We start from the raw sequence: 20,509 nt of genomic DNA on the forward strand, positions 1-20,509 counted from the left end.
GTATCTGAGACTACAGACATGCGCCAGCACACCCAGCTAATTTTTCTATTTTTAGTAGAGATGGCGTCTCACTCTTGCTCAGGCTGGTCTCAAACTGCTGACCAAAAGTGATCCTCCCAGTTCGGCCTCCGAGAGTGCTAGGATTACAGGTGTGAGCCACTGCGCCCGGCCTGCTTCATTATTTTTAATGCCTACAAATTATTCTCGTACGCGAGTGCACCATAGTTTATTTAGCTAATCCCTTATTTATGGAGATTTGAATCCCAGTTTTATTCTCTTACAAGCAATGCAGTAATGAACATCCTTATATGTTTATCTTTGTACACTTACAGGAGTATTTGTGAAGAATTTGTTCTAAAAGTGGAAAAGCTAGATCAAAGGGTATATTTAAAATTTTAATAGATATTACAAATTGTCCTCCATACAGAAGTTATGGTCAAACTTACCCCTTTTGTTAATCTGACAGGCAAAAATAGAAAAAAAAATCTAATTTTTAGTTTAGATTTATTTATTTTTTTATATATTTTAATTTCTTTTAATCTTCTCTGTATCATTCCAATTTTAGTATATGTGCTGCCGAAGCAAGCACTAGATTTATTTAAATATGAATGCTAGGTATCATTTCATGTTTGTGAACTGTATTTCTTCTCAATAGCCTATTCATAGGCTGTGTGTATGTGTGTTATGGTCTTTATTCTGTTAAAGTTATTAACCCTTCATCTCATACATGTTGAAAATATTTCTTCCCAGGCTGTTGTCTTATTTATAGTAAGTATCCTTTGGCATACAGAACTCTTTTAATATGGAAATTTAAAATTTTTATTTGTGCCAATTTGCTTTTTAAAAAGTTATCCATATGTCATTAATTACTTTCTATGACATTAAACATTCTGCCACTTATTGCCATTTCTGTTGGCTGAATATTTTGTAGCATAATTTATCTACTTGGATACTAAGTTTCTAGTTTTCTTTATAAACAACACTGTGATAAATATCCTTATAGGTATTGCCTTTGAATACATCTACCTTTTCTTTAGACACATTCTTAGAAATGGAATTGCTGTGATAAAAGAGTATAAAAAGTTGTGGAGTTTTTGGTTTTTTTAGAGACAGGGTCTTGCTCTTTTGCCCAGGTTGGAATGCAGTGGCACCATCATAGCTTACTGCAGCCTCGAACTCCTGGGCTCAAGGGATCCTCCTACCTCAGCCTCCTGAGTTGCTGGGACTACAGGCATGAGCCAGCATACCTGGCTAAAGAGTATAAAGAAGTTTTAAGGCTTTTGGTTCCCGTTGGGAAACTGCCCTCTAGAAAAGCTGTATTAGTTCATATTTCTAAATTTAGGTTTTAAGAGCACTCAGAATCTTTTTCATCTTCAAATTACAAAAATAATATCCCCCAATGTTAAACAGATGCATGTGTTCCCAGCCCCACATGTGTGTGTGTGTGTGTGTGTGTGTGTGTTAGAAATTCCCAGTTCCACTTTCTAGAGGTGTAACCACTGTTAATAATCTGATTATTCTTCCAAAACAGGAACACACTGGGAAGGATCCTAACTTGGTATGTGTTTCTTTGCCCATACTGGTACCCCTTTCTACCCCTGAGTAGAATGCTATCCTTTGATGCCTGTTTTCTCCATCTTTTTTCCCCTCCAATGCCACTTTTCACCCTTAAAGAATTCTTGGATCTGTAAATGAATTGTCCTGTAGCCTGGGACATCTTTCCCCTGTCAGGCTCCTTTAGGGCAAGGACTAGTGAACACTGGATCACCTACACTGTGCCTAGCACACAGCTGGGCACTCAAGTCTCAGGACAACCTGAGTAGGGGCTACCAGGCCTGCACTCAGAAACTTCCTAAAGGTTCTCGAGTCTCCTTAGTTTTTGAGTGCCCGGAGAAAGGGTGATTTCCCCTCCACCTGCACCCCCACCTAGGAGCTGAGGACTTTCCCAGACACTGGGGGTGGAAATTGAGGAGCAGAAATGTGGCTTCAGGCTACCTGGCAGCTCTGCAGCTCTTCCTCTGGAGGAAGGTGGGCCTGAGTACTGCTCTAGTGCTGCTCATCACTAGGTGTGTGACCTTGACCAAGTTTCCTGACCTGAGCAGTTTCCCTCTCTGGTTGTGAGGATTAAGTTAGGTAATGTGTATAACATCCACAGCACTGCTTCTTGTACATGGTAAGCACTCCATGAACATGAGCTGCTGCTACTATGTTGATCTAGACTTCTCCAAGAAAAGAGGGTGCATTGGGAGGTAAACCCCAGTATATTCATATGACAAAGGTAGAGCTCTCCCAACAGAGCACTCCAAAGCACTGATCCAGCTTCCTTCAGCAGAGCTCAATTCTACTCCAACAATCAGCATGTTTAGTGAGGCCCCCCAGTGGCCCCTGTGGCATTGTCCCCTGCTCCCTCTGAGGTACGCACACCATGGGCACGGACTCGATACAAGCACGTGAAACGGGGATGGCCCCAGTTGCTTAGAATCTGGATCTTCACCTTGGGAAAGGCAGCTGGGGGGTCATTCTGGGGAGACAAATGCATCACACCAAGACGTACTCTCCCGAGGGCTGCCCTCCTCCCCAATCCTCCATCCCTCACTGCTCCATTCCCTTAGCACTTCACCCCCAGAGGCAGACACACCTGCAGGTGGAAAGTCTGAATCTCAGATATCTCCACATCGAAGGTGAACTTCCCCAAGAAAACTTCAGTCTCGTCATCAACCTGGAGGCCCTGATGAGTGAAGGATGAATGAACAGTGAGGCACAGGTGGAGAGGAGAAGAGTTTGCTGAGGATCTTCTATGTGTTCAATAGCTGTATGGATGCTGTCATGTATTTTTTTCTTTATTTAAATTGACAGAACAAGAATGTCATATATTTTTTGATGGTAGGATACTGTAGTGTGGAATGTGGGCTCTGAGAAACTGGGTTTTAAATTTTAGTTCAGCCAATTGTTGGCTGTGTTACCTTGGGCAAATAATGTCCCCTTTCTGAACATTACTTTCCTCATCTGTAAAGAGAGATAATAATAGTACTTCATAGGTTGTTATGTGGATGCAATGAGATGATGCATAGAAACTGCTTGTCACAGAGTGGGCGCTCAACAGGCCATAACTCCTATTTGGACATGGTTACGAGTATAACCTACAGCAGCCCTAAGAGGCAAATAGTAGTATCTCCATTTTATAGATGAGCAAACTAAGACTCAAAACTGAAAGCAGTTTTAACGACTGCTTGGGGCTTTCTAGGTAAAATCCCCCACCTCCTGACCTCGGCTCCACTCACAAAGACTGCGAAGTCGCGGGGGGCGCTGTTGGCTCCCCCGGTGTGCGCCACGCTGGGCGGCGGATGCTGCAGAGTGATGTCGCTCAGCTGCACACGACCTGGCAGCCGGATCACCACCTGGCCCTGGTCGCCCTCAAAAGCCCAGCAATTCCCAGGGAACACGTCTGGCTGCAGACGGGCGGATAGACCATCAGAACCAGAGGACACAGCGACTGCTGCGCCTCCCCAGCGTGGGTGTCGGATCAGGTAGGCTCCGCCCTCAGCGCGACCCCAACTTCGGTCGGGCCCGCAGCTGTGCCTCCAGCCCCGGTCCCTGGCCAGCCAGATCCCGCCAAGGGGCCCAGTGCTCAGCACTGCCTGTTCATCCCTGGACTCGCCCAAAGGCTCGCCAAGCCAAGCCAGGCCCCGCCTCCAGCGAGGCCCATCCTCTGCCCAGCCAGGCCCCACCTAGCGCCACGCCCTCAGCTCAGCCAGGTCCAGTCTCCGGGGAGTTGTTCTGGGTCCTTTCGCGAGCCTCCCGCCCCTGGTCCCATCTCGGGATTCTGTTTCCAGCTCACCTCCAGAATAACTGTGGGCGGCCGTGCATAGTTCCAGAAGCTGAAGCGATTCCAGAAGTAGGCAGTGTTCGTGTCTTCGTAGTCGTGGGATGTCTTCTCTAGGTCAATGGAGGCTCCTGGAGCAAGGAGGAGTGGTAACCCTCAGGGGCTCCCAGGCCTTACCGACAGCTGGGGGACGGTCTGTCTGAGGCTCTGTCTTCTTTCGCCGGCCAGGTGCATAGGTCTGTCTGTGTCAATTTCTCTGTCCCTCAGTTATCTCTGGGTCTTACCCACAGAGCTCAGCGCATAGTCGGGTTTCCGCACAAAGTCCTCATTCAGCCTCTGGAACACGAGCGTAGCCACTCTCTGAAAAGAGGGGGTGTGGAGCCTGGAGGAGCAGGACTTGCGGGCTGGTCATACAGGTGGGCGGGGTTCCCTGGGAACTAGGTGCTCTGGGGGCGACTTTGTGGGCCCCGGGAAAAATCACGCAGAGCTTTGGGGCGGAGCTTAAGCCTCAGGACCCAGGGAGCGGGGATCCTCCAGGGGTTTCCAAGGTGGGCCGGGGCTCACCTCGCTGTTGGCTGCGCGGACGCTGGACACCTCCTTGTACAGTTTATCCAGCTCGGCCTGTAGCTGCTGCAGCTGCTGCCCCTGGGAGCGCACGCGCTCGTGGTACTCACTGGAGGTGGGAGGTTGGCACAGTGCAGTTGGCTCCCTGTCCCTTTAGACACCTTGCTTAAGGTCCCCCATGCTCCCACCTTCGAGCCCTCCAATTTCCCACCCTAGGTGCCCTCTTTCACCTTAAACTCAGCATCTCCTTAGGTTCCTGTTGGAGGAAGGGAGGGACAAAATTCCGGGCTGCTCAGTTCCCCGCCCCTTTCTCCCTCTTCAGCCTGGAACAGCCAGGCTCAAAGTGCCTACTTTTTGCGGACTATGCCCCATTCCCTAACTCTTCCTTAACCTTCCAGGATCATAGCCTCTCAGAGACTCTCAAGCACCTCTGGGCACAGTCCCTCAGAAATCTGTATATCCAGCCCTCCAGCCCTTCTCCAGGATTATAGCCTCTGGCACTGCCCCCTCCCAGCAATCCAGGAGACTCCCCACAATCTCCAGGTTCACAACCTGCCAACCACCCACCCAAAGACACAGTCTCCCCAACTCACATTCTCCAAGGGAGGGACCAGATACAGGAGCCCCAACCAGAGTGCTGGAGAAAGAAAGGGGGGGTTTCTCAGGAGAAGGGAAAGGAAGAGAAGGGGGTTCCCTGGCATAAGGGGACACTGAGAAGATTCTTGACAGGGTTGAGTCTGGGGAGGGGGGAAAGTCTGAAGGGGCGCTAGCGGGCTCTGAAGGGGAATGCGAGGAGCTTCTGAAGGGGCAGAGTGGGCTGAAGAAAATGTGCTGGGTTTGGCTCCAAAGCAGCCAGGGCTGGGGCCCCAGGGAATTCACCAGCCCTCACCTGCCAGAAAGAGGCTCAGCAGCGACACAGCCGTGAGCAGGAAGCGGATGGAACAGACTTCCCTGAGGAACCGGAGGGAGGCTGAGGCCCCAGACCCTAGTCAACCCCCCAACCCCCACCCTGGGGTTCTAGACCCACCTCTTGCGAACACAACTCAACCAGATCCGAATCGGCTCAAGCATCAGCCAGGTCCTGGCACTGCTCCCCACCCCCTCCAAAGAGCAGCCCCTGGGGTGCCTCGTCCCCCCCTCTGACCTGTACACACTGACCAGCACGTCTCCTACCAGGGATAACAACACGCTCAGCACCTGGAAGAGTAGGCCTGAGGACAGGAAAGGGGGCTCAGAGAGGGGCAGAGAAGATGAGGACGCGGGGACTCAGCATAGTGTTCCAGGTTCAGAAGGGGTTCAGGAAGGGGACCAGGGATGGGCCCGGGGCTCATGAAGAGAGGGGTGAGGGGTGGGCTAGGAGAATTAGATGGGCGCTAGGAGAATGAGTTGAGGCTCAGAGAAGGGGCTGGATAGTCAGACATGGGCAGGGGGCTCAGAACGGAGAACCAGGTCTCAGAATGAGAACTGGAGTTTAGGGAGGGGAGCTGGAGGGTCAGAGGGGATCAGGACTGGCCTGGCTCGTACTCAGAAAGCTCTTGGACACCCGCGGGGTAGGCATCTCCTGCCTGAGATCCAGGGTCGAGAGAAGGTCGAGCTGCTCCTCAGAGACTACAGGAGACTCAGCCGGTTCTGTGGGAGCCCAAGGGCTCCATTGGGGCCTTGCGCACCGCAAGCCCACTTTTCCCCCCGGGACCCGGCCGCAGGTTCCCCCGCCCAGATGCCAGAAAGCTGGGCAGCCTCTCACAGGCTTTGCTTCTCCTGCACCACCCTCCCAGGTCAGTCTGCGCATTCTGAGTCCCGCCCCTCACGGAGGTTCAGTCAAGAATTGGTCCCACCCCGCAAACGGATACCCCGCCCCCAGCCTTAGCTCTTGGCGCGGCCCGGTTGTCCCAGAAGCCACTCACACTAACACTGAGGCCGCGCCTCCTCGGTGGTGCCCAATCACAAGATTTCGCCCGCCCCTTCCCACGACCGCCCATCACGCAGAGGCCCCGCCCCTTAAGGGATCTTATTTAGCACCTCCCCTTTACCCTACAGGCCCCTCCCCATAGGAGGTGCTCAGACTTAATTTTAGGCCCGCCCCACGCCCCGCCCCCTAGTCCCCGCCCCCTCCATCGGCTCACCCAAGTTCGACCCCGCCCGCACCCGAGGCCCCGCCCCTCACGGTTGCCGCGCCACAGGCGGTCTGCCCGTTGTAGCTCCGAGGCGCCGGCTTCTGCCGAGAGCTTCCTGCCCATGTGGTTCCTCCGGGCACTCCCACGCTCAAGGCGGGCTCACCGCAGCTCGAGCCCCGGGCTCTTCTGCCCTCGGCCTCCCCAGGCCCCGGCCCAGCTGACCGGTGGCCGTTGCTGTCCTCTGAGGTGACGCTCACTGAGCTGTTGCTGTTGTCGCTGTAGAAGTTGGGCGTGTGCTTGCGCGGGGACGCAGCCGAGCCGGTGCGGGGGTTCCGCCGCATCCTGACCGGGGGCCGCCCTCGCGGACGCCAAAGTCGCCGCCGCAGTCGTCAAGGCCCTGGGCCCTCCCTCAGCAGCTGCGCGCCGCAGGGACCCCACGGACCCACCGTGCAGCTGGCAGGCCCCGCGGCCAGACCCAACCCTCTGGCCTGTGTCTGGGCCCGGCTGCTGACGTCACAGAGGAGACTACGGTCTCCGCGGAACGTCCTGGCCGCGCGTCACAGAGCTAGCGGTGACGTCGCTGGGAGCCATGGCAGCCTCTCTCACTCTTTCTGACGTGTGAAGACAGCAGTGACATCACAACACCTCCCAGAACAGCCCATCTAAAATTGCACTCAGGGTAAAACGATTTCTATCCCCCGTCCCTGCTTTTTCTCATACATGGTGTATATTTCACTTATTTATTTCGTTATTGCCTGTCATGCCCACTAGAATGTAACCTTAATGAGGGCAGGGGATTTTTGTTTGTTCACTGCTGTATCCTCCAGCACCTAGATAGGCCTAGCGTGTAGTAGGTGCTCAGATATTTGTGACTGAATAAGTGTTAAGAAGCAAGCCATCACCCCCTTGCACTTCTAGATAAACATTTAGTCCCTTTTGCTCTGCAAATCCTGCAGCCCTTTCCTCCCCTCCCAGTCATCAGGCCAGAGAACTCTGCCCTCAGGATCTGGGTGTCTCTCCCTCAGCCCCATGTTCCTCAGGGGTCTTTGGGGTGTGAATTCAGCACCCACCAATGATTATACCCACACTCAGACCATACACCTGAGCCCTGGAGAATGGACTGAGGAATCACAAATGGTCACAGCCAGAGGACCAGGGGTTCCCAAACTCCTGCTATGCACCAGAATACCAGGCACACCTCGAGATCCTACTGCAGCATTTCTGGTGTGGGCCCAGGGATGCACATTTTTAACAACCACTGCTGTGATCCTGATTAAGGACCACACTTCAAAAAGCAATGCAGTGCATCCTGTGTAAGTTACACAGCTAAGCAAACAGATCTAGAGAGGGGAAAGGACTTCCCTGAGACGACACAGTGCATAGCAGATTAGAATTCCAAAATCCTTCCCTCCAGCCTAGTACTCTTCCCACACCATCCCACCTTCCTTAGAATGTTAGGAAGTGGAAGTGGCAGTTCTTAGAGGGGTTGAGGCACAGGAACAACCTGTTAAGCTGTGTTCTAGCCTAGAGGGGAGATGCCCATGTCAGGCTCCAGAGGGGTGACATCAATATCTTGCTGATTAGACACCACAGACCCCAGGAGGAGGAAGGGAAAGGAAGGCTGGGACACTGAAAACTAAGGATTCTTGTCTGTACATCCCACACTACCCCCTACCCCTGGCCTATTTCCTGTTTGACTGTGAACTCCTTTGTGTCCCGGTGTCCTCATCTATTAAAAGGGGGAGGTAAAGCCCTCCCTCAATATCTGAGGGTCTTCAGGTCTAACCTGGACCTTTCTTAGAAACAGAACAGCCCATTCTTCTTGTCTGGTGTTTTATGGACCCCCAAACTCATTTGAATACGTAACAACGGAGAAATAGGCAGAACCGGGCTTTCCATCCCAGAACAGAGATGGAAAAGCTGAAACACAAGGAGGGACCATGTCTGACTCAAGGCCACATAGCAAGACCCAGCTCCTCTGTCTAATCTTATCTGCTGCTGCTGCTGCTGCCCAATATACATTCCTTGTATTCAGGCCAAACCAAACAAATCACATGTCCCAGAACACACTGCATTCCTCCCCACTGCCTGGATGTTTGTCTCTGCTCCCAAATTTTGTCCTCTCAGCCCATTTTAAAAACTCCTTCAGGGAAGCCCCTCTGACCTCCCTCTTCTGACCTCCTTGACCCTGACACTTTCCTGCTTTTATGGGAATTGCAGTCTTTTTAAGCTGTGCTAAGTATTGGAGTCTGTGAAGCCACTGGAAGACAGAACACATCTGATTCACCATTCTCTGGCTGCACCCCCTACAAGGTGACACAGCACAAGTCCTGCACATAGGAGGTGTTATTAATAGAATAACTAAGTGGATGGCTGTGAAATGCAGTCAATGCATAGTTACTATTACCTATTATGGGTCCAGACTTCAGGATGCATTCATTACTTCAGTCAGCAAAAGTACTGCACATCTGTTTAAGGGTTATTAAGCCCTATTAAGCTAGGAGGTCTTTGTCCAGAAGAATGCATAGGTGCTTGATATTTACAGAAAATTTCAAAGGTTTGTAGACTCCATGGAACCATTCTGTGGTCCCACTGGGGTCCTAGGACCCCAAGTTAAGGACCTCTGGCTTCTGGCTTGAGCACCTACCATGTGCAAGCTAGGGACACACATTAAATCACTCATTAATTCAATAAGTATGTTGAATACGTATAGCATTAATGCTGAGGGATAGAGGATTCAGTTATTAATCCATCCATTTATTCAGACAGTGTTTTGAGGGTCTACCATGTGCCACACCCTGAACTGGGCATAGAGGATAGAAAGATGAACAAGAAGGAACATAAGGCCCATGCCCTTGAGGCCTCATAGGCTGGCAGGGACCAGACTGGGGTCCTGTCCTCTTCCCTTGCCTCCATCCCCACCCTATCATAGTTCCCACTCCACAAGGATGCAGGATGGAGGCTGAAGCAGTCCTGCCAGCTTGTAGCTAGCTGGTGCAGGCAGGGAGGATTGAACTAACTACAGGGACCTTACCCTCAACTCTCAGTCCCGTCTCCCTCCCCACCCATGACCCCTAGGCTTGCTGCCTGTGTGTTTGACTAAAGGGCAGGGATTGCTGAACCTGCTGGATTAGTCCAGTGAGTCAGAGGCGATTCAGGTGGGCGGGCAGGTGGGCAGGAGGGCAGGCAGGCAAAGGGAGTGCCAGTGGCACTGGGACCATGGCTCTGACTGTGTGTGTGCGGCGACTAACAGGGCTACCGGGCACCCACGACCGACAAGTGAAGCTCAGCTTCCGGGGTGAGGCTTGCAGGGGTGCTCTAAGGATTTTTGGAACTGGAGGGCTCTGGATCCTCCATTCCCTAGACCCTGAGCCCAAGCCCTCGCCATCTTTACAGCCTGTCTCCTTTTTCCCTCAGCCTGATATCTCCAACCCTCTGCCTCCTTTCCTCCCCATCTTCTGCCGTTCCTTAAGGGTGAATCCAGGAGGGACTGGACACTGGGCCAAGGGTGGGGGAGGAAAATGACTTTTTGGTGGGGAGAGGCTAATAAATGACTAGTTTCAGTTCTGAGCAGGCTTTACCCAGAAAACAAGAAAAATTCGCTGTGGTCAAGAAGCAGATATTGACGAGGTCAGTACAGTTGGTTTTTGGATGGGGAGAAGCTGGTCTGTTTACTATCAAGTCCATCCTGGAGTTAGGGGGCTCATTCCTGGGTTTTGGGAGGTGTAGTCTTGGGAGGTGAGGGGTCAATCTTGGGCTTGAGAGGTCAGACCCAGTTTAGAACAAGTCAGTCCTAAGACTGAGAGGATTAGTTCTTGATGGGTAGTCAGCCCCAGATTAGCCCTAATTTGGAGTCAATCCCATGTTGCGGGAATCAGTTTCCAGTTTGGGAGATCAGTTCTGGAGTTAGCTACAAGTTTGGAGGGTCAGCTCCTGTTTCAGGGATGGGAATAGGCTCTGGGTTGGGGGTGAGGACCAGCCCAGCATTGGGTGTCACAAGGTTCCTCCTATCCCTAGCTGTTCCGTTGGCCTCACTATGGGGCTCCACTGGCTGGGGAGTGTCTGTCTGTGCAGGTGGTCAACTGTAGCCGTGTGTTCAGCCCCAGGTGAGTAGGCCTGGAGGGACCAGGATGTAGGTGAGGCTGGGTGTGGCTTGGTGCCATTCTCCTGGGTCACTCTTGCTCTATGCCACTCACCCAGGCCTCTGGGGACCCTGGTGATCTCCCTGCAGCAGCTACAGAATGCTGGGCATTTGGTGCTACGGGAAGCCCTGGTGGATGAGAATCTTCGAGTGTCCCGGGTGAGCCCCACCAGCCCCCAGTCTGCCAGCACCAGGCCTGAAAGTCCCATTTCTCAGAGGGGAAAACCCAAGACCCAGACGGGAGTGGTACCAAGGCCCCCCAGCCAGGGGGGCTGGAGTCAAGGATCAGGGGTCCCCTGAAGGCCTTTCCTGAGTCCCACATGGGCCAAGAACCAGATTCAGCTCTGAGGCCCAGGGTTGTGGCCATGGGGCAAATAAGGAATTCTGTGCTGCTCCCTGACCCTACAGCAGGCTCAATTCTTATGGGAGACAAAGATGAACCTGGATGGATTTTCCTGTTACTTCATGGAGGGTCATACAGCCCAGTAGATGTGGACCTGGTCTCAAATCTCAGATCTGCCATTTCCCATCTGAGACCTTGGACAAGTTATTTAGCTGTTTTCTCATTTACATAATGTGGAGTCATACAAAATGTTGAATTTTTCATTCAATTTGGCATCATTTGTTGAGCTCTTATTATAAGCCAACTGCTGTGCTGAGCGTATTTGCCCTCTTGGAGCTCCCTATCTAAAGAGGGAAGCAAACATTAAACAGATATTCACACAAATAAGTGTAAAATTGCAACTGGTGGGTGTTATGAAGGAGCTGGTAGAGACTGGGAGAGTGTACAACAGGTACAAACAGTGACCTATTTGGGGGTCAGAAAAGATTCCCTGAGGAAGTAGTGCTTGAGCTTAGACCTGAAGGATGACAGGTGTTAACTAAGTAGGAGGGGAGAATGTTCCAGGCAGAGGAAAAGGCATATGCAAAACCCCAGTATCCTGGTAGAGCACAGCTGGGGTGCAGAGCAGAAGCAGAATCCAGGATGAGATGAAGCTGGAAAGGTTGGTGGGGCCAGACCATACAGAGTAATGAAGGCCACGGTCAGCGAGGGAACTTTGGAGTCAAGTTGGCCCACTGAAGAAGTAACTTGCACATGGTAATTTCTTAGCAGGTTGTGAGTAGTCAGCATTATTAATCATCAGAGAGGAATCACAAGGTACCATAGCTGCAGGTCAGGAGGGTCTCTGTTTATGGATGAAATAAAAGGCATTGTCCTTGGGCCTCTTTTAGCCCCAGGGCAGTTAGAGGGGACTCTGGGGGACACTGTATCTGGTTTTAGATCCAAGTGGAGCTTGACCTGAAGTACCAGCCGCCAGAGGGCGCTACTGGAACCTGGGGAGAGGAGGACTTTGGGGCACTCATCTCTGACAGGTAACCGCTACCCCCTCCAGCAACCTAAGCAAGGCCTGGTGGCCCCATCCCAGGCAGGCCCTGGAAAGGGAGAAGTGGCACCCAATTCCAGGCTGGATCTACCATTACTGTGACCCTTGGACATGGGCTGCCTGGGTTGCAGCTCTGTAGTCAGGCCTGTTTCTCTCTCTTTTTGTTTCTCCTCCTCCCAGCTCGGAACTGATCATCCCCAATGTGGGCTTCCAGGAGCTGGAGTAAGTGTGGGAGGGATGACCTAAGGTCAATGGGGTCAGTCTTGGGGTTAGAAGCCAGTGATGTGAGGTCAGCCTCAGGGTCTGGGATCAGTAATGAATCAATTCCAGGGTCAGAGGTCAATCCTAGAATTAGAGGTCAATTCTGGAATTAGAGGGGTCCCAGGATTAGGGGTCTGTCCTGGGATCAATGGGGTCAGTCCAAGGGTCAGGGGTCAGTCCTAAGGTCCAGGAAGTTGAGGGATGCCCAGAGATGGGTGATAGGTTCCAGACATGTCCGTTGAGGGCCTTTCCTATCAGGCCTGGGGAGGCCCAGCTCGAGCGGCGCGCAGTGGCTTTGGGCCGCAGGCTAGCTCGAGGCCTAGGCCAGCAGGATGACGAGGAGAACGAGCTGGAGCTGGAGCTGGAGCTGGAGGATGAGCCTGATGTGGAGCTTTCCGGGGTTGTGTTCAGCCCCCTCAAGAGGTAACTTGTACCCATGGCATACCTGCTCCCACACCCTACCAGTGAGTCAGTCTCTCCGCTCACACATACAGACCCACGCCCTTCTACCCTCACAAACATGTGGCCCCAGGGTATGTGGGAAGGGGTCAAGGGTCATTCACCCATAGGCATAGACACTGCCATGTTCATGCACAGTTACACTGGCTCACACACATGCAGGTGATGAAAGCTTGATGAGAGCAAAGAGTTTCGTCCCTTTTGTTCACTGCAGTGTCCCAGTGCCTAAGGCAGTGATTGCACATAGTAGGTGCTCAATAAATCTTTGTTGAGTGAATGACTGGTTTCAGGGCTCCAGGAATGGGTCAAATTCCGGGTGCAGGGTTGAGATGGAGGCAACAAGGCAAGACTTGAAGGACTCAATCTAAAAGTTCAGTGAGATAGGAAATCTCATCCCCAGCACCATGCAAGTGTATGTGTGTGAGTTGGGTGGGGGCCAAGTGGCAGCTGACCTTAAGCTTCTCCACAGCCGAGCCCGGGGCCTGGCCCGCGGGGATCCCTTCCAGATGTCCAGAGCCCAAGACTTCCAGGTACTGCTCTTTTTCCAGGCCCTAAAATGTGGGGAGTACCCACTGTTCTGAGGGTACACATGTTCCTCCCCGTACCCAGTCAGGTATGGCTTCCTTTTCTCCACCTTCTGCACCCCTCAGGTAGGCGTCACCGTGCTGGAGGCACAGAAACTGGTGGGAGTCAACATTAACCCCTATGTGGCTGTGCACGTTGGGGAGCAGCGCCGAGTGACTGCCACACAACGTGGGACCAATTGCCCCTTCTACAACGAGGTGGGCACGACCAGGGAAGAGGGCAGGCCTGAGAGAAGGGGCGGGACTCAGATAGGCACTGTCCCCGAAGGGGCGTGGCCTGGGTGGAACTGAGCCCACGGATGTGCAGGGGCTGGAGGGAAAGGTTGCGGTGAGGCGCTGTGGGGGGCCGGGGAAGGAGGGCATTCTCTCTGCCAGAGACTGGCGAAAGCTGGCGCGAGCTCTTCACATCTAACCTTCTCTCCCCACTGCTACAACCCAGTACTTCTTGTTCGAATTTCATGAGACCCGGCTTCGGCTCCAAGACTTGCTGTTGGAGATCACGGTGAGGGGGGTAGGGGTGAGAGGTTTCATTCAGCGAAGGGGGGACACAACAGCTTCAGGACTAACACCACCTCTCTCTTAGGCTTTCCATTCGCAGACCCTCCCCTTTATGGCCACTCGGATAGGCACCTTCCGCATGGACCTGGGTATCGTCTTCGACCAGCCAGGTACCAAACCCTTCTCTTACCTGAGACTCATCTGCATGGACAAGGACCCCAGAAATTGACTCTCTGGGTAGGAACTCTGCACCGACCCCTGCACATTAACTTCTGAGACCGCCATCTCCGTGAAGGCTGAACTCTTTGCACTCCCGCTCCTCGCTGCTGAGCCAGATGGGAACCCGGGCATTGTCCCACACTCCAATTGCAGCTTTATGGACCACCTCGTGCATCCCGCCAGTCTCCCTTGACTCCTGGCCCGCCCCTCCCCCCCAGATGGCCACTTCTACCAGAAATGGGCTCCGCTGTATGACCCCCGGGACACCCGCGCCGGGACCAAAGGCTTCGTCAAGGTCACCTTGTCCGTGAGGGCACGTGGGGACCAGCCCCCTTCACTGCCACCCCCGGGCCCAGGGCACAGTTCGGACATCGAGAAGTGAGCTGGGATGAGGTGGGGAGGGTAGACTGGGACCCGCGTGGCCTCCGGGGCGCGGAGAAGGGGAGGGGCCGAGACTCCAGCCTCCCAGCCTCTCAGCGCTGCCCTACTCTAGGAACCTGCTCCTGCCGCGCCGGGTGCCGGCCGAGAGGCCGTGGGCGCGGCTCCGCGTGCGCTTGTACCGCGCCGAGGGGCTTCCCGCGCTGCGCCCGGGGCTGCTGGGCAGCCTGGCCCGCGCCCTGCACGACCAGCACGTCCTCATGGAGCCCTACGTGCGGGTGTCTTTCCTGGGGCAGCAGGTAAGTCCCCCGCGTCCCATCCTGCCGCGGCTCAGACCCGGATCCCGCGCTGACCCCCCTCCGCGTGTCTTCGCTGCCGCTTTAGGGTGAGACGTCGGTGTGCGGCGAGGCGGCGGCGCCCGAGTGGAACGAGCAGCTGAGCTTCGTGGAGCTCTTCCCGCCGCTGACGCGCGGCTTTCGTCTGCAGCTGAGGGACGACGCACCCCTTGTCGATGTGGCTCTCGCCACGCACGTGCTGGACCTGAGGCAGATCTCCCACCCCGGCCGCGCCGGTGAGCGCTTCTGGCCTCTGACCTGAGTCCGGCCCCGTGGCAAACTCCACCTCGACTCGCCTCTGCTCACTCCGAGCCCTGGTTGCGCCGTAGGTCCCATTCCCGACAGCAAACTTCATCCTCAGGACCCAGCTCTGCTTAGGAAGTCTTGTCCACCCCACAAAACAAACAAACAAACAAAAACCCCAAACCAAAAAAACTGCTCCAAACCGGCCCTGCCCTCTCTCTGGAGCCTCACCTGTCGCCCCAAGACTGTGAACCCCACCCTCAGCTTGGCCTCTGTTGACAAAATCTTGACCACAGCTGCATGTCCAGTAATCATTCCAGCCCTGCCCTTCCTACAAATTTGCACGCACTGAAACATGCTGGTCCACCCATGTCCACTTACCCCAGCCCCTTGCCGCCCATAGCTCCGCCCCAATCCTGGCTCCACCTCCAGGGCTCCAGGCTCGGCCCCAAGAGCCCCCGTCCTGGTCCTCCGACCCTGTCGGTCAGTATTGTGCCTTGGGGAGCTGAGCTGGTGTAGAAGTGCCCCCAGGTCGTGCTCCACGGCAGTGCATCTGCAGCGGAGCCCCTCCCCTGCTCCCACCTTCCAAAGACTTGCAGGTAGTAAGGGTGTGGTTCATAGACTGACCTAGAACCCACCTGCCTCCTGCTCCCCTCCAAAACACTGTTCTTGTTCCCCACAGCGGGGTTTAACCCCACCTTCGGCCCAGCCTGGGTGCCTCTCTATGGCTCGCCGCCCAGTGGGGGGCTCCGGGATGGTCTTCAAAGTCTCAACGAAGGCCTCGGCCAAGGCATTTGGTTCCGTGGCCGCCTTCTGGTGGCTGTGTCCATGGAGGTGTTAGAAGGGAGAGCTGAACCTGAGCCTCCTCAGCCCCAACAGGGGTCCAGGTTGTCACGGCTCACACGAAAGAAGAAGAAAGCCAGGCGGGGTCGGACCCCACCTGGGGTTCCACAGCAGGTGGACACCAGCCACAGTGCTCCTGGGCCTGAGATTCCTAGTGCGATGGAGGTGGAGGTGGAGGAGCTGCTGCCACTGCCAGAGGTGGGGGCTGGGGCTTAGCAAAGGGGGCTGGGCCACTTTCAGCTCTGGAGGGTGTAATCCACTTCCAGACATTAAAACACCATGAAGGGGGTCTCAATTTGGGGGCTTGGGTGAAGAGTACAGTATGTGTATGCTCAAGTGTATGTACACGTGTTGGGGGAAGGATGGCTGCCCAATTAGGGGTGGACCGGGGAGGACCAATCCCCAGGGCCAATGCCTTGGGGCTGCAAGGGGCAGAGAGGGAGGTAGGATACCTGCAGTCGTTTCTAGGCCTTGGTTGCAATGTCTTTCTGTGGGCACTGTGGCCATGCATAGTCCCGGCTGCTCCCTGGGAGGGTGAGGGCTGACTCCAGCCTAACTCCCTTCCCCAGAATGCCCTGGCGCCCTGCGAAGATTTCCTGCTCTTTGGTGTGCTTTTCGAGGCCACCATGATTGACCCTGCTGTGGCCTCCCAGCCCATCAGCTTCGAGATTTCCATTGGTGTGTGGCCCAGCGGACTCCCTGAGGGTCATGTTTTGAGGGTGGTCACTCTTGTTTCAGACCTTAGGCCCCTGGCAAGGGCTGTTGACCTTCAGTAAGGGGTGGGTTCTGACTTTGATTGAGGCAGAGGCGGTTGAGGGAGGGGTCTGACTCTCAGCCTGGGACCCGCTGACCCTTGCTGCTCCTGGGGTAGGTCAAGCAGGTCGCCAGGAGGAACAATTGGGCCGAGGGTCCAGGGCCAGGGAGGGAACTGAGGGCACGTTGGTGGAGGTGCAGCCTCTGCTGAAGTCAGACACCGGAGCCGAGCTGGAGGAGGAGGAGGAGCTGGGGACCCCTGCTCAGCGGCCTGAGCCCATGGACGGCAGCGGGTGAATGCACCTGGTGGCTGGAAGGAGGGTGTTGGGAGGTCCCCAAAGACCCAGAACGCCCCTCAAGCCTCTGCTTCTCTCCACCCCACCCAGGCCGTACCTGTGCTTGCCCCTTCGTCACCGCAAGCCATGCGTGCGTGTGTGGAGCCGCTGGGAGGATCACACGTGGCGCTTGCACAGCAGCAACTGTGTGCGCAAAGTGGCCGAGAGGCTGGTGAGGGCAAGGCTGGCACCCGCGAGGAGATGCTGGGCTATAGGGACACTGAGGACACCAAAGCCCTCTGGAGCAGTGCTAATGGGCACAGTACTAGGAAGCCAGCACCTTGTTGGTGCAAGATCAGGGGCGGGGGAGGCAAAAAAGCACAGCTTTTGGGCCAACTGAGGAAGCCAGAAGCTGTGGAAGGACAGAGATTCAGAGTTACTGGACCCAGGAAGGGCTGGCTGAAGGAGACAGATGGAGCTACTGGGGGCTGGGCCAGTAGGGGACTAGAAAAATGGAACCACCATCCGAATGGAGCCAAAGGAGGGCAACCCAAGAGATGTGGCAGGGAGTGGGGCAGGTGGAGGTGTGGTCTACAAGAAGTCAGGATCAGGGATGTTCAAGACTCTCTACCCTCTACGCAGGACCAGGGGCTGCAGGAGGTTGAGACACTACAACGCAGGCCGGGTTCAGGTGCCTGCATACGGCTCAAGCAGGCGCTGGAAGAGCTGGTGGCTGGGAGCAGGTGAGCCAAGAGCCAGCCCTGTTGCTTCCTGTCCCTGGCCAACTCCCGGGGGGTTGGGGGGAGGTGGGGGTGATGGAGACTCATGATGACTGTGTGGACCCAAGGTTGGCTTGCAGCTGCGTTCGCTCAGCACTTTATGGAATATTGGAAAGGAGATGACTGTTCCTATCAAGGGAGCTTGATGGAGATTATTGGGGGTTAGGCCACCCCCAGATCCTCTGGTGCTTGGGCTGCCTTCCATCTCCCTTTCCCACACTCTTAGAAGCTAATACATACCATGTCCTGTCTCTTCAAACCTCCCTTCCTACTCTCCTCCACACTTGTTTCAGCTAATGACCTCTTCTACTTCTTGAGAGAACAGGAGCCTCACCTTTCCCCACCCAGGCCACCACCCTGCGGCCCCTGCATCCATCTGCACTCCCTCCTTCCTGCTACAGTGGAGGAGGTGTCCCTGCTCCAACAGCCACAGCTGTGATCTTGATCTCATCTCCTCTCACCTACTGGAGGATTGAGCTCTGCAATTGTCCTTTCTCTCCTGCGTCATCAACTGGTCCCTAGTTGCCAAGTCATTGCTGTAACCACATAAACATGTTCTAGTCAGTTTCATCTTTGACTTTCACTCCCTGAATTCCGTAACCTGCTTTAGGTACTTAAGTATTTTTCTGATCGTCTTCTCAAAAGAGTTATTTGTCTCTTTATTCAATAAATATTTATGGCATTTACTATGCCAGACACTGTTTTAGGCACAGGAATAGCAGTGGAAAAGCGTTCCTGCCCATAAAAATCCTGGAAGCTTACATTCTGGTGTGGGGAGTGGGGTGGGGGATGGGTGGAGAAACAGATGATAATCATGTGAACAGAGAGATAGAAATATTATAAGTAGGATAAGTGTTAAGTGAGAAAAAAAGCAAGGACGTGTTAGAGAGAGGTGTTGTAGTTTTAGAAGGGGTATGGGAGGTAGGCCACTGTGAAGGTGACATGAAGATGAAGGAGCAAGCCATGTCTGTAAGGATGTTCCAGGCAGAGGGGACAGTATGTGCAAAGGCCCTGAGGTAGAAGCATGCTTGGTGTGTTTGAGGAAGAGCAAGGGAACCAGTGTGACTACAGCAATGTGAGCAGAGTAGATGAGGCTGGAGGGGGTGTAGAAAGGAGGATGATTCTGTTGGGCAGATGGTGTGGGAGCCTCTTAGCACATTGTAATGATCTTGGCTTCTACTCTGAGTGAGATGAGGAGCCATTGAAGGTTTTTTTTTTTCTCTTTTTTTTCTTTCAAATCATCATCTGCAAGTACGCAGAGAGTTTTGAAAAGAAAAGAGATATGTTCTAATATACATTTATCCTTAAAAAGGACCAGTGGGGGAGGGATGGTGTTAGAGAAGAAGCAGGGTGATTACTAGAGAGGGTATTATGATAAACCAGGTGATAGAGGTTGATGAAACTGATGGTTGCCATGGAGATGAGTGGCAGGAATGGATTCAAGAGAAACTTTGCAGTTGGAGGCACCTCTTCAGAGCACCAGACTGAGAAGGCTGTGAGGGAGGCTGGGGTGGGACGCCTGCTCTGAGGGAAGTGGCCCCAGTGGTCAGCACTCTCCTTTGACTCCCACCTGCTATGCAGACAGTTTTGCCATGGTGCTGAGCGGAGGACGATGACTCGGCCCAACACCCTGGATCGATGCCGAGGGAAACTGCTGGTGCACAGCCTGGTACGGGCCTGGGAAGGGAGTCAGGGGCACCTGGCTGGGGCCTTCCACTCGTGGTCTCCTCTTGGCCTTCCAGAACCTGTTGGCAAAGCAAGGACTGCGGCTTCTCCAGGGCCTGAGACAGGGCAACGTGCAAAAGAAGGTGGCATTGGCCAAGAAGCTCCTGGCAAAACTGCGCTTCCTGGCTCAGGAGGTAATTCCTCACCTATCCCATTTCCCTTACCTGGGTACCTCTCTCCCTAAGCTTTTTGACCATTGTGGAGGCCTTTCAGCTGTGTGATATAACATTTGTTCTTTGGAATGATGCCAGGGCTGGGACTGTCAGAATCCCAGGTTTGGGCACCAAAGATGTCAGCAGGGAGTCTGCCCTTGGTTCTTGGTGTGCTCTTGGCCGAAGAATGACCAGAGACACCAAAGTATTAATATCAAGTCCAGACTATTATCCCAGTCCTCTGACTCCTTTCTTGGAAAAATCACCAGCAAGGCCAATATGAGAAAGTAACCTCAGGCAGGGAGCAGTTTCACAAGAACAGCTCTTTACTGTAGAACAACAGTCCTGTCTCCACAAGTGGAGAGAGACAGACCAACTCAATCACTGACTGACCCACTCACTTCCCTCTGACTTCTCAGATTGTTTCCTTTCATTAGCCCAGTCTGGAGGAGGACTCTTGGGAGGTGTAGGATGTTATCAAATGATCAACAGGTGTCCTCAAAATTCCATCTGCATATACAAGCTCCCTCCAAGAAAGCTCCCTCCAAGCTCCCTCCACCTGGGGGTGGAGAACCACAATGCAGATTCAAGCTAATGGCATATTAATTACCCTTAGTTAACTCTAGGTCACTCTCTAAATCTTATTCTGCCTGAGCTGGGGAATTGCTAGATTGATAAAGCATTCCCTCCTTCCCTAGGTGTAGCAGTTGCTCGGGATAGGATTAAAGGTGGGACAACACTAAAATGGAGCGCCTGCCTGCCCTTATCCATCTTCAAAGGTGGAACAATTGCTCAAAACAGCATCAAAACAGGGAGCCTTTGTCCCAAGAAGAGCTGGAGATCTTAACTATCTACCTGACAGGACCTGTTGCTTTGGGTACAGGACCAAGCTCTATTAGGATTAGCTAAGGGTGAGGATAGTTCTAGGGCCTACCAGCGATCTAGCGAACATTCAGGATCTCTTTGGATGAAGAGTTT

General features: G+C 53.7%; 2 protein-coding genes across 3 annotated transcripts in view; one reads left to right on the forward strand and one right to left on the reverse strand.

Moving 5' to 3' along the window:
• Positions 1 to 2,290: 2,290 nt before the first annotated feature.
• Positions 2,291 to 6,954, reverse strand: SPAG4 (sperm associated antigen 4). Of its 2 annotated transcripts, none has more exons than XM_012665801.1 (12): positions 6,552 to 6,881; positions 5,912 to 6,016; positions 5,532 to 5,598; positions 5,277 to 5,338; positions 4,981 to 5,024; positions 4,618 to 4,643; positions 4,388 to 4,496; positions 4,108 to 4,183; positions 3,839 to 3,954; positions 3,282 to 3,449; positions 2,639 to 2,728; positions 2,291 to 2,521 (listed from the first exon to the last, which is right to left on the reverse strand). In XM_012665801.1, the coding sequence occupies exons 1-12, from the start codon at positions 6,622 to 6,624 to the stop codon at positions 2,363 to 2,365; spliced, it is 1,095 nt and encodes a 364-aa protein (XP_012521255.1). In that variant the 5' UTR covers positions 6,625 to 6,881; the 3' UTR covers positions 2,291 to 2,362. The 2 variants fall into 2 exon arrangements, with proteins under 2 accessions (XP_012521255.1, XP_012521254.1); XM_012665800.1 differs by having other exon boundaries at positions 2,336 to 2,521; positions 6,533 to 6,954.
• A 1,082-nt stretch (positions 6,955 to 8,036) lies between these two features.
• The window catches only part of LOC105827508 (fer-1-like protein 4), a 37,755-nt gene continuing 25,282 nt past the window's right edge, over positions 8,037 to 20,509 (forward strand). The window contains 21 exon segments of the mRNA XM_012665708.1: positions 8,037 to 8,044; positions 9,641 to 9,790; positions 10,066 to 10,135; positions 10,519 to 10,607; positions 10,702 to 10,801; positions 11,925 to 12,016; positions 12,208 to 12,249; positions 12,547 to 12,711; positions 13,217 to 13,277; positions 13,398 to 13,529; positions 13,771 to 14,007; positions 14,254 to 14,426; positions 14,542 to 14,725; positions 14,811 to 14,997; positions 15,687 to 16,045; positions 16,417 to 16,525; positions 16,719 to 16,893; positions 16,987 to 17,107; positions 17,518 to 17,618; positions 19,236 to 19,323; positions 19,397 to 19,513. Of these exon segments, the coding sequence (XP_012521162.1) occupies positions 8,037 to 8,044; positions 9,641 to 9,790; positions 10,066 to 10,135; positions 10,519 to 10,607; positions 10,702 to 10,801; positions 11,925 to 12,016; positions 12,208 to 12,249; positions 12,547 to 12,711; positions 13,217 to 13,277; positions 13,398 to 13,529; positions 13,771 to 14,007; positions 14,254 to 14,426; positions 14,542 to 14,725; positions 14,811 to 14,997; positions 15,687 to 16,045; positions 16,417 to 16,525; positions 16,719 to 16,893; positions 16,987 to 17,107; positions 17,518 to 17,618; positions 19,236 to 19,323; positions 19,397 to 19,513 (2,760 nt within the window).

The sequence above is a fragment of the Propithecus coquereli genome, unplaced genomic scaffold (genome assembly GCF_000956105.1).
Source record: "Propithecus coquereli isolate 6110/MARCELLA unplaced genomic scaffold, Pcoq_1.0 Scaffold122, whole genome shotgun sequence".
NCBI lineage: Eukaryota > Metazoa > Chordata > Mammalia > Primates > Indriidae > Propithecus > Propithecus coquereli.

Bases quoted from the DNA above. Each gene is read 5' to 3' on its own strand.
- SPAG4 (XM_012665800.1), bottom strand. From the start codon at position 6,842: ATGCGGCGGAACCCCCGCACCGGCTCGGCTGCGTCCCCGCGCAAGCAC. The intron at 6,017-6,532 runs GTGCGGGCGGGG...GGGCTCCCACAG, and splicing joins CGTGAGGGGCGGGGCCTCGG to AACCGGCTGAGTCTCCTGTA. The intron at 4,184-4,387 runs GTGAGCCCCGGC...CCCTCTTTTCAG, and splicing joins TCCGCGCAGCCAACAGCGAG to AGAGTGGCTACGCTCGTGTT.